General features: G+C 39.2%; 1 protein-coding gene across 17 annotated transcripts in view; it reads right to left on the bottom strand.

The window, feature by feature from the left end:
• Positions 1-15,038, bottom strand: part of LOC137251883 (uro-adherence factor A-like) — a 323,071-nt gene that overhangs the window by 4,497 nt on the left and 303,536 nt on the right. For 9 of the 17 annotated variants that reach the window (XM_067786832.1, XM_067786818.1, XM_067786822.1 and 6 more), the window contains one exon: positions 4,782-14,855. In XM_067786832.1, coding sequence (XP_067642933.1) covers positions 8,034-14,759 — 6,726 coding nt within the window. In that variant the 5' untranslated portion in view covers positions 14,760-14,855 and the 3' untranslated portion in view covers positions 4,782-8,033. The other 8 variants (XM_067786825.1, XM_067786827.1, XM_067786828.1 and 5 more) reach the window with 4 other exon arrangements.

The raw sequence follows: 15,038 nt of genomic DNA, 5'->3' as shown, positions 1-15,038 counted from the left end.
AACCCCACTAGATATAGGAAACAATTTCGAATAAAAAGCAATATGAGATGGAAATTTTTTATAAGCTGATACAAAAAAATTTCGCTAAAACGCATTCGAATATTTTCTTTTTTGGATATTATGTGATACCGAAACTATAATATCACGATTAACAGTCAGTTCTTTTTGTTTAACATATCGCTGACTTAGACTTTGAAATTATGCCCGCGATTGGGCTCCCATTACCGACAGCTAAGTCCCTTTTACACCATACAATGCTTGAATTCAAGTCTGCCGTGAGATAGGCGCAGCGGGTGAGAAGAGAGGGGCGAGTACAACATCATCCGTACCGTCAAGTCGTTTAAATCTTTTCTTGCTATTTCTTTCACCGTTTTTTGTTTCACAGTTGCTTTCAAGAAAAATTGATTAAAGTAAACGCGAATAGAAAGTACAAAAGGAAACGCCAAGAGAGTTGAATTCAAGAATTGAATAGTGTAAAATGGGACTAAAGCCCGAGTTAAAGTTGGCATAGTCATAACGCCATAGTCATAACCATATTTTTACTTATCCATATCAAATTGGTATCAGTTATTGGTGCCTTAACCTAAAAATCGAGAAAATTTCATAAAAATGAAGAAAACGCAAAAAATTACAAATATATACCACAAAAAATAAGCCTCTTAGTCAAAACGTATCCAAAGCAATAAATAAAATCTACAAAAAGTTAATAAATTCTGCAACTCCAATGTTTTTAGGTTATGGATATGGCGAAAATCCAAAACCAATTGGTTGGCTATGGTATGGTTATGGTTTTAGCGTTATGGTATGGCACCATTAATCGATTACATTGATTTCCATAAGGTTGCTTCGATCAACTGTTTTATCTGGTTATCGTTATGTCACCATTAACTGGCCCTCAACCGATAAAGGTCCTTCAATCAGTCGAAATCGTTTATACTTTTTATGGGCACTGGATATGGCCCAACGCCGAAACCGGCTTGTCAGCAACCCAAATTGGATAAGGGATGACAGGGAAATGTTTCCAATATATCGAAATTTGTATATTTTTTAATACTAGCTGTTTTTTTACATCTATAGACGTTTACGCTTAAACTTTATATGAACTGCAAAGCGTCAAACTTTAAATACACCTCTGAAATTGCTCCGCATAAAATTAGTACTACTAAATTTTCAATACGCATTATACTCAGATGTAACTGAAATATGTGTCTATGTTTCACCTCTACACTAATTCTAATCGCAACTGATTCAGCTATATGTTATAAACTATGGCAATCAGAGGGTTGTGTCTCCGCTTTTAGGTACATCCTGTGCTGTAGCTAGTTGTTTAACCACTGCCGCTAGATGCGTCTTCTAAGCATTATCTAAGCGAAGATAAGCGTTTTTTACGCGCAAACGTAAACGTATACGGGTGTAAAAAAACACGGCTAGTAAAAGATTTATTTATATATTCATTTAATATAGGTGATTATGTTATTAAAAAGCAAGTATTTATATAAATTTTAAGTTAATGATTTATTTTGGTTACGTATGGTTAAATACATACATACAAAACTTTTGGCGGCGGTAGCAGCAGCATTCTGAACAACGAATAAAAAACAGCACTTTTTATTATATATTAGCAAACATTTATTTTTTACTTTTCTTCAATAACAAATGCGGGGGATAATTAAATAAGCAAGAGGAAACAAATTTGTTAAGGATGTTACATATTTAAAAATAATAGCCAGTTTTTTTTTAGAGATTTCGCTTGACTGATGTGATATTGCCTTAGTCCGTAATTGGTTTTCAAAACGAAAATAAAATTTTAAACAATAAAAAGTGTTTATATAAATTAGTGTCCTCGTAATTATTAGTTTACACATAAAAAAACTTCTGTTGAATACCAGTTCGAGGCATCGACGTTATTCATCCGCATAAACTTTTTCGATAAACAATAGGGCACAATAACATTTACCTCAGGCAACAAATCGTTTAAGATCAGCAAAGGTTCAATAAAACGCTAAATGGGCAGAATATATACCGTGTTTGGAATTGCAACTGCATTAATTAATATAAATTATCGGGACTATGAGCGGAGATAACACCTGCCGATTCTGTGATAGGTCAGAGGAGACGGCGGAACATTTCCTCATACAGTGCGACACAATCTCAAGACGTAGGGCTAAGTTTTTAGGCTTGTCATGGCCAGAGTATTACCACATTCAAACCCTCAATCCAAATGAACTAGGCTTAATCCAGGAAGTCGGCTTGTATGAGGTGCTGTGAAGGAGATGAAGCCATAATAGACCAATGGTCGCAGTGCAATGCTCAACAATTATCTATCTATATATGAGCGGAGATCATTCCAGTTACAGAAATAATCAAGATAGGACAAGATTTTGCAATTCGCCCATTCTGGTAGATATTGTAAGTACAAAAAGTCTTTCCCAAGATTTTGGGTTGGTTCTGGACTCGTGACTGTTCTAGCCGTGTAGTTCTGGTAGCCGGATGTAGGGACAGTAATTTTGAAACGACACGATACGATACCGTAATAATGCTTTCGCCATTGAAACTGTTACATTATACTTATAACGATGTTTATATGTATTGAGCATATGAACTTGTATAGTATCGAGTGGTTGGAAGGAAGCTAGCTTAGATGCAGTTTCTTAAATTGTTTGATATAACGTCAAATTGAGAGTACGATCGTCCTCGACTAAAAGGAATTCCTTGACGTACATGACAAGCACGCCTTCCCTTCCTCTCTTAAAATCAGCAATGAGACAAAGCCAAGGCATTTGTGTTGTATACTCTGCGTATCTCATTGCTTTGATTTAAGAACAACTTTTATCTTGTTTTACAAGCATACTTGCTGGATGTGCACTTCGAACCGTTTCAACAGCCAATTTCTTGAGAGAGACCATATGAAATGAAATGTTGCTCTCTAGAGCTTCCTGCCTAATCGAACCGATAATTCAAGAATTATTATCGAGATCGGCTAATGATGGTCTAGTAAACGTGCAGTTTGAAAAGAGGCTGAACATAGTGATAGGTTCTGAAAGTGTTGCACTCGCCGTTACTACGTATGCCACAAAAATTTCCATACCAAGGACATTTAAACAGGACTCATTTTGGCCCTTTAGTACAATTTAAAAGAAATATAACAATTCCTGACACGCTTATTTGGCGAAATGAGATAATGGTGAGACCAATGAGCGCTTCTGCCTGGTTACTCAACTGTGATTGTGGTAAGAATTAGAATTTATAGACCGAAAATCGATCTCAAGTAGTAGCAAAATCTTTTTACAACAATGGTTTTGGGAGTTTTATTGATTTTGATATTCCTTTGTCGGATATTCATTCGGTACGCTCCGGAAAACAGCATTCAAGGTACTAGCCTGACTATATGGAGAACGATTTGAAATGGCCACGTTAAAGCTTCTGTGCCATCCAACTCAGTCCTTCTGCCGCGGGTAGGTGAAGTTGGAAATCGGGTTGGAGAAGCTATATATAGCGCTGACAACCCCATCAAAGGGTTGCGCTACATAATCACTTGAATTTCTTGTCTCCAAACCGTCCAATCTGACACAGCACTGTAGCTAATTTCCAACAGATATAACAATTACAGCGGCTTAACACAAAATTAACTTGTTCGAAAGACCGCTGAGTTAAAATTCGTGAAGCATTGCTATAGTGGCTTTTTTTTACACGTGTCTTTTTGAGACACGTGTCGAAGTATGACCAGATGGAGTGACAATAGTTATAAACAATTCCAGCTGTTCTTATAATTCATAATGTTTCAGTCAAAACAAAACTATAACAGTTGTCGAGCTTCAGACTCTGGTGGCAAGAATAAATATTCCGAAGTGATCAGACGATAAGCTTTGAAGAAAAGCTAATTTCTCTTTTTTGGGATTGTCTGTTTGAAACTTGGGTTCTTGAAATTCGGAATTGTATACAATAACACAGACAGAAGATTTTGGTCATGAAAAGAAAAGTTTAACTAGCCTTAGACAGTTCTTTACTAAATTGTATTTTTAGTGCGAGATATAACTTCGAGGACTCATTCAGCATATGTGAGGTCCTCACGGACCGGTCAGTTCAAGCTATACCATCCGAATTCTCAATTTTAATAGCTTTTTCATTTTCGTGTAAAAAGGTCTTTAGAAAATGTCATGCAGCGGTTGAGAATTGCTGGTATATGCTAGGGTAAATGAAACAAATAAAAAGAAAGATTACATTGGACACAAAGGTTTTCAATAATTTAAAAAATCTGTAAATTATATTTGTACATATATTTGTCTCTCGAAAAATTATCCAAAAAAGCAATTTTTGAGAGCTTAATTTTTTGTGGCAATATTCAAATACAAGTTTTATTTGAAAAAACTAGTGAGAATAATTATTTTTGCGTGATCTTCTCGGAATCAGGCTACAATATCACACCAGCGAAAGAAAACAGCAAAGCAAAAATGTCAACAAAAATAAAAATAGTACATATGGAAATCGAAAATGAAAAACATACTCAAAAATACATTTCAAAACATTTTATTTATGTATATACGCTTTTTCGTTTACTAATAAAACATAAACATAAAACATAAATTTAAAATTAAGTATTTTATAAACACTAAAAATATAAAATTATGTAAATACAAGTTTCTTTAAATTTTTTTAATTAAAAAAAATTTAAATGTTCGATTTCGTTTACAAAAAATTTTATGTAATAAAAGGTCATTATTTTTTAGCTAATTTGTATTTATATGTTTAGTAAATGCTTAGACTACGGCTTGAGCTGAAAATATATGGAAAGAGAAGATTTATAATGTATTTAACATTTTTTAATAACAAGTAAAAATGAAAACAAACTATTTTCTAATAATTCTAAAAAAAAATGATGTACTTAAATGAATTCTGTTTTCATTAAATTTTCATTTATTAGACATTTTTATTTTAAATGCATTTTTTTTTGACATAAAATGAAACATGTTACAAAAACAAACACAGAAAAAAATTAGAAAAATCATTGGCACAAAATTGCAGTCTAACAATAAACTAGGTTATCATGTAGTTTCAGGTTTATCTATATATTTACAACAACTAAAAATAATTACAATGCACAAATTAAATGAAAGTGATCGTGAGCGCTTTAAGAATTAATTAAATTTTTTATAAAACAATAAAATTTAACTTAATGAATTAAATGTTAAAAAATACGTAGAATTAAGCTTTCGAAAATTTCAAATTGAATTATGAATATATTATAAACTAAAAAAAAAAATAGTTTCAATTTAAAATAATTTTTCTTAAGTACAGTAAACAATCAGTGGTATTAACCTTTTTTCAGTAATACACACATTGCTACCAGAAAAAAATTATAATTTAGTTTAAATAATAAAAGCATAATTTTGTTTACTGGGTTGCAGTCTAACGCGTTTCGCACAGGGTGTCTGCGAGGTGCTAAAAATCACTTTCCATTTTTCCCTACGCAGCTTCAACCCAACAAACAATTTTTAAAAATATGTGAATAAATCGAATATTTCAAACATACATATATTTTTTTATAATAAAATAAAGTTCACATTACAAAAATTATTTTGTTTTATTTATCAGCATATTTCGTTGTAATAAATCTCGTATTCGTCGCACGTTGAAACGATATTTTGAATTAAAAGTATTCGTTGTCTGTTGTACTAAAAAATAATTTTTTATATATAAAAATTAATACTTCCATAATTATATATTTTGAAAAATATATAAGCAAAATATATTATAATTTAATATCGAAATAAGAGTACAGTTAATTTAAAAAGAAATAAACGTATTCAAGAACATTTTTAAAATTAATAAGGGGGTCATTGTGAGTTGTAACATTTCGTTAGAAATAAATTAAATTTAAAAAGTGAAAGAAAAATTTTATTTAAAAAACAAAATTAACTTAGGTTGATAACGCTGGCTTAGCAAAAGAGAAGTGGTGATAAGGTAATTTTAAACAAACCTTTATTTAACTCTAAACTAATCACATTTTTTTGGAACATGTACGGAAATTTTATTAGCCGGAAATCAAATCGCCAAAACCAAAAGTTATATCACTTCAGAGACAAACAATTAGTGCCCGAGCTTTTCAGTTCTAAAAGATTAACTATCAGCTGTTTCTGGGATAAATTCTAAAGTATACGTAAAAAAAATATGTACGTAAAAAAAATCTTACAAATAGGCCTGGAATAAGTTTCGACTGCGGAAGCGACAAAAAGAGCCCAGGCAAATATTTTGTTCAGTTATGGCTAGAACTTATTATGAGTTGCCAGCTAGAGATCGTACACGAATTATCTTTTATCGTATAACAACGAGATAGTTCCATGGATATAACTCAGTTCAATCCATCACGTTTCATTTCCATGATTGGATACACCGAGTAAGGAGAGCGAAGAACAGCTAGAAGGGCCAACATAATCTCTTTGAGTGAGATAAGCTTTGAACATTTTTTTTATTTATCTCATATGCCTTTGCATGCACTTGTAACTCCCAACCAGCTTATTAAAGATTCAAAAGGCATAGCTTATGTTTATTACCCTAATGAGGTGGCTTAACACGTAGACAGTGTTTTAGAGCCACCTGTGCTCGCCTCAAAATTAATACATTGTAAGGCAAAATTTATGCTCCGCTTTAATTCTTTAAATCAAGTACATCCAGGAATGAATAAATAGGGCAACAAGAAGAGACGGCATGTAGTCTGAAAACTGTCACACGTAATGCTGGGCTACCTTTACTCTCCTGAGAGACTGTCATTTGTACTCACATCTTGGTGCCTTCGCTGATTTTTGAGAATGCTGGTAGATATCGCATACGTGTTTCGCTCTTCAGGAGACCAAAAACGTTTGGACTACATTCTAATCTGCTTTTTAGAAAGAGGTATCCCGGGAGTTTTGTTATGGCTGTGGTTGGTATTCAAATGCGGAAGTTTTATTAACCGATTTGAAGTTGCATTTCAACTGGGTACCACACCCAAAAGGCGGTTTGGATATGCTTTGAATCAGCAGTGCTTGTGGCAGGAAACGCAGTGATGATACGGATTTCAGAAGGAAGACAAAAAATTATACCAATAACAAGATTCTATGTGTAAGACAGAAAGAAAATAGAACGAGAAAAAAATGTTATTATTAATAGATCCAAGGAGGTTATGCATCAAAGAGCGCGGCAGAAGAAGAAACTATCGAGTGAAAGAGACGGAGTGAAAAATGGAGAAGGTTGAGTGAAAGAGAAGAGTGAATAAAAAGATGAACAGCGACACTGCCGAAACATTTCGAGGAGCGTCTTTATTTAGAGTATATAATACTCTAATCTTTCAATGTTCCTACTGGCCAAGTGCTGAGGATGGTCTTCACCTAGACTCGACTGGGTCGCAACCCAGTAAAAACTTCGATTCTTTCGCTAGTTCTTTTTTGTATGAAATGGGCAAAATCTCAAGGCTTCTCGCTTCCGGAGGAATAGCTTATGGAATAGAAAGGTGGAGCGCAGATGTGATTGCTCTTTCTTCTTGTTATGCAATGGCTTGAGAAGCGCATAAAGTTTTTTTTCTGATCTGCATCTAAAGCACGAGCGGAGTATTCAAAGTGGTAATTCTATGTAAAATGCTTTCCACCAAAGAAAGATAAAGCAAAAATAAGTAAAAGATAAAAAATATTGTTAAAAAAGTGTAAAATAAATTAGTTTCTTTGTATGTTTTCTTAAACTATCGCCATTTCTCTTTTGCAATCACCAACCATTATCAACTATCTATACAATTATTAAATGAGTACGAGTGTACTTCGTTATGCTCTAATCGCATTTCTACTCATTTTTAGGCACTCATTCCATCTATCTATTCATTTGTTTTCTATCAAACTATTCTACCAAACTTAACAATGTGCTTCATACTTTTTTTTTAAACATCATTCTATAACTTTTCTCATTTAAGGTAACTACCAGTGATAATAAAAAGTAAAACTCAACAACATTCAAGTTTGACTCAAACTCATGCTTGAGTGAATCTCAAGCTACGCATATGTAAATACTCAAAACAAAACAATAGCTATTAAAGTTATCATGCCAACTATAATAAGGCACAGCGTATATAGATCTGTGGGTGTGATAACGCCCAACGAACAAGCTAATAGCACGTGCTCAAGTGTTGTTAAGCCATCAGTCGCCGCCGCCGCTGCTACTGGGCGCAGCTCACCAAAAACTGACAGTACACGTGAATTCTTTTGTGGCGATTGCACTGCGGATGCTGCAGCTGCGCTTGTTGAAGGCTTTTCATCAGCGCGCTGATAATTATCGCATGTCTCATTGTCATCATTAATTAAATTATTTTTTGAGCGACGTTGCCACGGTATTATTTGCGAGCGCATACACGCTGCCCCTTTATGCTCAGCGCTCTGTTGGGATGCTTGATTGAATGTTGCGCTGTGTTGCTTTACATCTGCGCTCGTTTTCGCGCTTTGTACTAAATTATCGCATAAAATATTTTCACTTTCAGATTCCCCACTGGTAGAATAACTAATTTTCACTTCAGATATATTAAGATTAAGCGGCGGTGTTTCAATTACTATGCTTTGTTTGCGTGGTTGCGCCGCGCTGAGTATTTCTGTTGATGTGTTATTTTCTATTTCTTCAAGCTGTTCTTCATCTTCTCCCCCCTCCTCCTCTTCCACAATTCTCGGTAGCTCATCGTTTTCATTTAAGTTTCTTTCTAAAAGCTCATTAAACGCTAGTCTCAAATGCTCTAAATCTGTGTGAATGCGCGCGCTTATATTTGAAGCCTTATCGTGTATTGTAGTAGCAGTTGTACATGGCATACTTTCAGGCGCTTCTGCAGAATTCATTTCGGTTGTGTATGCGCTATTTCTAAGCGATACACTACTTCTTACCAATTGCGCTAGTTCTATTAAGTGGTCTTGATCAACTTCGTCTGCTGGGTTTGACTTTTGTATAACCGCTACGTTGTTTTGACTTAGTTCGCATAGAACGCCATCTGTGACCGAAGTTTGTGTATGGTTTGAAATGAGTTTAGAACATTGCTCACGCTGCGCAGACTCGTTGCTTTTATTGCAAATGGAGCTGATTTCTTTGAGATTTTGCAGCTTAGAGCCAGCATTGATTTCGTTAACGGAATTCGATTCCCTTATTTGTTCATTTTCGGATTCCTTAAGCTCAGGAATACATACTCTCGCATTTAAATTAGGGTTGTCGCTGTCAAGAAACTTTGCACTCTCCATTGTATTAGCTGCTAGTGCCACGCGCTGTTCACTCTTAATTGTTTCCTCTCTCAGACATTCGCGCTCTTTCTCTTCCCGCGTGTTCTGAACTTCTACACGCTGATTAATTTCATCCACCGCTTTGTTAACTATTTCATCAACCAAACTATAGAGTAACTCTTTTTCGCTTGGTGGTGGTGGAAACTCTTCGAAAACTGTTATTTCTTTGCCCTCTTGAGTATGTGAGGTCTCAAACTCATGCTCAACTCGGCGCTCTATGCATACTTCATTCAAAAAACACTTCTTCTTAATTTCAAAACGACTATTGCAAGCATTTTCAAGCTGCAAGCTAGCATTATTCGTCTGCGCTGATAATGGAAAATCCGCTAAGCTCACATTACCCGAATCGGGATTTGATGACGTTTCATCTTCGCATGAGCTCATCGAGTCGCACTGTGTGAGACGCGCGATTCTAGGGCATTGCTCTGTGGCATTATCGACGACAATACTTATTTTACTAGCATAGATTTGATTAAAATTAGGTGAAAGTTTCAAATGGAGCGTGCCCTTCTTAGAGGCATTTTCTGCTTGTGACTCTGGTATTGATTCAAGCTTACAACTATTTGGACTTAAACTAAGGGATGAACATGAGTTTCTGATAAATGAGGATATTATTGTAGGATGATTAATGGATATGGTACTAGAACTAGGAGGACTTGTAACATCATCACTAACATCGACTACATTATGAACATCACTATCAACAACAATAGCATTCCGCAAGCGTTTTGATCGATTAGTATTTGAATTTGCGGGTTCAACACATTCATGCGCTTCTAGCCCGACATCAACAGCTTGGGGATTAGTTGTTAGCTGGCTAGCGTTACTATTAGAGGTTGCGTTAGCGGCAACGAGCATGGTTGTACTGAGAGCGTATGTATGATTAGATGATAACAATGGCACTGGTGGCGGCGCAATCGCATGATTTGTTTTTCTAACATCAATTTTACCTGTAACATTTGATGGCGGCGCTTCACTAGTAGCTTGCGGTGCGCTACGCAAACGACACGTTTGTTCATCAATACCAAAAATCATTGCTAGCTCTTCGGAAGAGTTGTATTGCGATGGCGTTGAGAGCGAGCGCGCGCGTTGACGCTCTTGTGATTGACGCGTAGCGATGGCGGTATGAGACACGACAGCGCCACAACTAGCATCCGAGCCTACGGAGTCAGCGCCGCTACGAGCAACGCCAGCACTCTCATTATCCACCATCAAAATCAACTTCGGTGGTGGTGGCGGCGATGGCGTATAACTAAACGTGCTATTCGTTGTAGCGCTAATATTTGGTGTTGCTGCGCTTGTTGTTGTTTGTACATCGTATGAGGTGGTGCTAAATGTTTTTATTGGATCGGTGCTAGGTGTGTGATAATCACTACTTGTTGGTGACTTAATATAATCACTGGATGAGTAGGGATTAAAAGAGGTAATGCTCGAAGATTGTCGACGACCGGCGGAGGGACTTGATGATTTGGCAAGGCAGTCGCTCGAAGAAGAAAACGAGGAAGCGGTTGTGCTAGTGCCCGTTTTGCCAGCAACGCTACCAGCTGCAGCACTGCTGCAACTGCTGTTAGTGGTTGTCGCGATGCTTGGCGCTGTTGTATGATCATCACTACTGCTCAAATGACGCATGGCAACAACATTTGCGTTGACGACTGGTGCAGGCAGCGGTAGTGGCGGTGGCGCTACCGTCGGTGTATATGTGCTGCCTGCGCGCATTTTAGCTTCACACTCTTGCATAATTTGATCGATTTCCTCAACATTCTGCTTCGACTTCACTGCTGCTGTTTGTGTACGCGCCGCTTCTGGAACGGTAGAAACAGAATTATCAACCTTTTGCGTTTGTATGTGTACGGCGTTACAGGAATTTGCTGGTTTTGCATGCGCGGCGCTAATAGCTGCGTTACTCTGCTCGCGCTCCTCTTGCTCCTGCTGACGCTCCTTCAATTCTTGATTCAGATTATCATAGTCAGGATTGTCTTCAGCAAGCTCGCTCAGCTGACGCATACAACGTTTGGCAATCGCTTCAATTTTTTCCGATTGTATAGGATCCAACTTTTTAATGAGATTGGGCGTAACGAGCGCTTCGGGCATTGCAGTAGTGGCGCCTTGTTTATTCTTCACTTTTACTGCCTCTTGTAAAACTACAGGCGGTTCGGTGGTTACAATGTCTTTCAATATTTTCTCACATACCGCATTCGCCGCCTCGGACACCTGATCGATAGCCTCAATAAGCTTGCCCTCCTTTTGTAGCTTACGCGGTTTCGCTTGTACATGTGGCTCATTTGTATCGGGTAATGTATCGAGCAGCATTTTGCCGCAACGTTTGGCCGCTTCAGATACGGCCTCAATTTCCTGCAAGTCCTGCTCAAGACGCTCCTCTTCGGTGCTGTTCATCTTGGCGTTTGCGCTTGCCTTAGAGCGCGCTGATGTTATGAGCGCTTCTTTGCGCAACTCTTGCAACTCCTTTGTTAACTTCATCGACTTCTCTTGCGCTTCTTTTGCAATTTTATTCAGCGCATCTTCCATTTGCGCATTCACCGCCGTCGGTTCGGGTGTAAGACTCTTGCGTGGCAATGGCACTGGTGGTTTATGCACTTCCTGTTTGTTCATCGCGCTGTGGCTGGGTAACTTTTCGGGTAGAGCGCATATAGCGCCACCTTGGCTTGGATGCCGAAAAGGTATTGGCGCTTTTTTTGCAGGCGTTGCAAGTTCTTGCTCTTGTTCTTTAAGATTACGCAGCAACGCTAGCGTGGCTGGCACATCTGATGCGCGCACACCTATATCCTTGTCGCCTTTATGGTGCAGATCAGACATGCTGCCAGCGCGTTCCAAATTGCGCGTTAATTCTAAGTATGAATGCAAATCACCACCTGAGGGTTTGGCCGCATCGCGATGTATAAGATTATAAATGTTAGCTGACTGAGTGCGCGTTGCGCGATTTTTCTTCTGCTGTTGAAACGAGCTATACGGATAGTTGAATTTATCTTTAGGGACTGGTGGATCTTTGCGCAATGCGCGCACTGCTAAATCATCTTTAACAATATCGGGCGCATGACGATGCGGTGGTTCCACAATAGGCGTAACATGCAGATAATCGGTGTGTGGTGCTGCAACAACTGGACCTACAGGTATGCCGAATGGTGGCTGTTTCTCTGCCGTTTTGTGCTGCAAATTCGCCAGCTGCATATTGCGATAGGCAACATCATCGCGTATTGGATCAGGTTCGCCTGCGGGTGAGTCTTCATCATCGTCAAATTCGGCTGCACGAGCCAGCGCGTATTTTTCAAATTCGCTCGGTGTAGGTACGCGCTGTTTCTTCTCTGGTTCTGGTTCTGGCTCAGTGAGCCCAAGCGACTTGTAAATAGCCTCCAGCTCATTTATTGCTTCCTCGAGATTGGCAGGCTTTTTGCGTGGAAGATATATGGGCAGCTCTGGCGCCTTGCTTGGCGTTATCGAGAGCTTGCGCTGCGGCGGTGTTGGGGTGCCGTATATGGGTTTATGATGTTGTTCGCGTTTCTCCGCAACATATTCATCGTATTTATTTTGTGTATTGGGTATTTCACCTGAGCGCCGCTGATATTGATTTGGCATTGAGTTGCTTTTGCTATAATCTTTGTTGCGTATCTCCACGTAGTTAGCGTTCGCTGTATCAGGTTTTGATTTTATATGCAAGCTGCCGCACACAATGTTATCCACCTCATCAACACCACTGGCTGAGAAAGGTGATGCTTGCGGTTCTCTTTTAGGTTTTTGCACCTCTGAGTAAAGTGGTATGGGGTAAGCGCGTAATTCGCCCACGCGCGAACTAGAAATTGAACGCGGGTAAGCGTGTACTTCTGCCGCATGTGTGGTACGTCCACGTTGTTGTTGCGCGACGTTTGTATCCATACGCTGCCAGAAATCGTTTGCGCCACGCGGTGTTGAAGGCGAAGCGAGTCCACTTTTGGTTGTGCGCAAAATACCAGCGCCGCTTTCTTCTTTCCCTGCGCCATCGTACTGCGGCTCAAGCATGTGTATGGGTTTGCGTGAGCGTGGTGTCGCATCTGCCACATAATGAAATTCCAATCCATTTGGCAACGACTTTTTTCCCGGATGTGCATCACGTTCTGCGCGCGTTATAAAACGACGATGATGTGGTGTGCCACCCGCTTGATGTGCGGCTTGTTGTTGCTCATGCTGCGCGCTTACCAATGGCGTATTGAGCGAATGCACCGATTGATAATGCGGGCCAGCCGGTCCCGACCAAATTTTATCATCTGACACGCAACGATTGCCCAAGCGTCGATTCGTCGATGGTACTAAGGGCAGCCCGCTCTGATCAAAGGCATACGAAATAGGTCGCAAATCACCAGCGCTGCTGCCATTTTGCATTTGCCCGATTACATTAACGCGTCGCAGCGGGTCACGTGGTGGCGGTGGCGGTGGTAGCGGTTTTGTCTGCAAGCGCCCATTAATATTTTGTAAATGTATATGACTATCATAGCTAATACTGCGCTTTGCATCGTTCATGCTATTTTGTAAATTCTTTGATTGTTGTTGTTGTTGTTGCTGCTGTAATTGACCCCATTGCACATATGGCGCAACATGCTGCAAGCTGCTCGTGTTGCGCAGGCGCGGTGTTGCTGTTTGTGGATTATGCGCCAGCGCCACCTGCGCTGCTGATGGATTATAAATAGAAAGTGGTACAGGTTGCGTTTTCCAGCGTTGTGTTTGTTGTGGTGCATACATCAGCGGTACTTGTCCGGTACTTGGTTCACCATCGCGTGACAGACGTTTGTAGTAACGTTCATTGCGCGCCGCGCGACTGCGCTTACTTTGCATATTGTTAGCTTGTCCACCACTATGTATACTCTCATCGCTGCGATATTTTGAAAATGTCGATGAATTTAAAGAAATTATTTCTTCTTCGCTGGAAGAGCGTGGCGGCGCACCCAACATTGCTGAATCATGCGGTAAGCGTTGCGCTGAGCGCGTTTTATATACCGCGTGCGCTGCACGTCTATCTAACGCAGACGCTGCTTGCGCGCCTTGCTGCAGATATTGTTGTTGATTCTGATAGTACGCCCCTGACGGTGATATGGTTTCGACGGGTAAAAAGAATTCATTATCCACATGTGGCACTGGGGGATGTGGTGGCGTTATTGGCGCGCCCGTTTGTGGATGCAGCACGATATGATCAAAACTTGCGCCATTCAATTTACTACTGCGACTCAATTTATTCGTTTTATTCAATTTCGTTTTTAAATTGGCACTACTTCCGCTGGTGGCACGTGAATTTCGATGGGTAGGCGTGAAGCCAGCTTTGCGATCCTCTTCCGATGATGAATCCGAGGCGATATCTTTCTTACGACGAAAGAGTCGCCCAAAGGACCATTTTTTTGTAGCCGACGCTGGTGTATGATTCATAGAGGAGGTATGTGTAGCGTTGAGGGAATTATTATCCTTACAACTATTGACGTGTTGATGCTGTGCGCGCTGCTCCATGTCGTTGACGTCTTGCTCATCTGTGGTGCTGCTGGAGTCAGCGTCTGGTTCTTTGGTGGGTAGCGGCAGCTGAGGACGCCAAGATGTTTGGACAGTCTGTAAAGAAGAAAAGAAAAAAGAAAAGGAAAAGTTAGTGTAAGAAGAAAATTAAAGGAGTTATAACAATGAAACAAAACATCTAGCACTGGCAAATTTCCCAGCCACCAATTATCCCTCCCTCTTCAAGAACTTGCGGTTTGTTCAAGTACATAAAAATGATTAGCACTAAAACTTTTTTTT

This window comes from Eurosta solidaginis, chromosome 5, assembly GCF_040869045.1.
Source record: "Eurosta solidaginis isolate ZX-2024a chromosome 5, ASM4086904v1, whole genome shotgun sequence".
Lineage (NCBI taxonomy): Eukaryota > Metazoa > Arthropoda > Insecta > Diptera > Tephritidae > Eurosta > Eurosta solidaginis.
The sequence above is the reverse complement of the archived record's forward strand: the minus strand, read 5'-3'. Positions and strand labels throughout refer to the sequence as shown.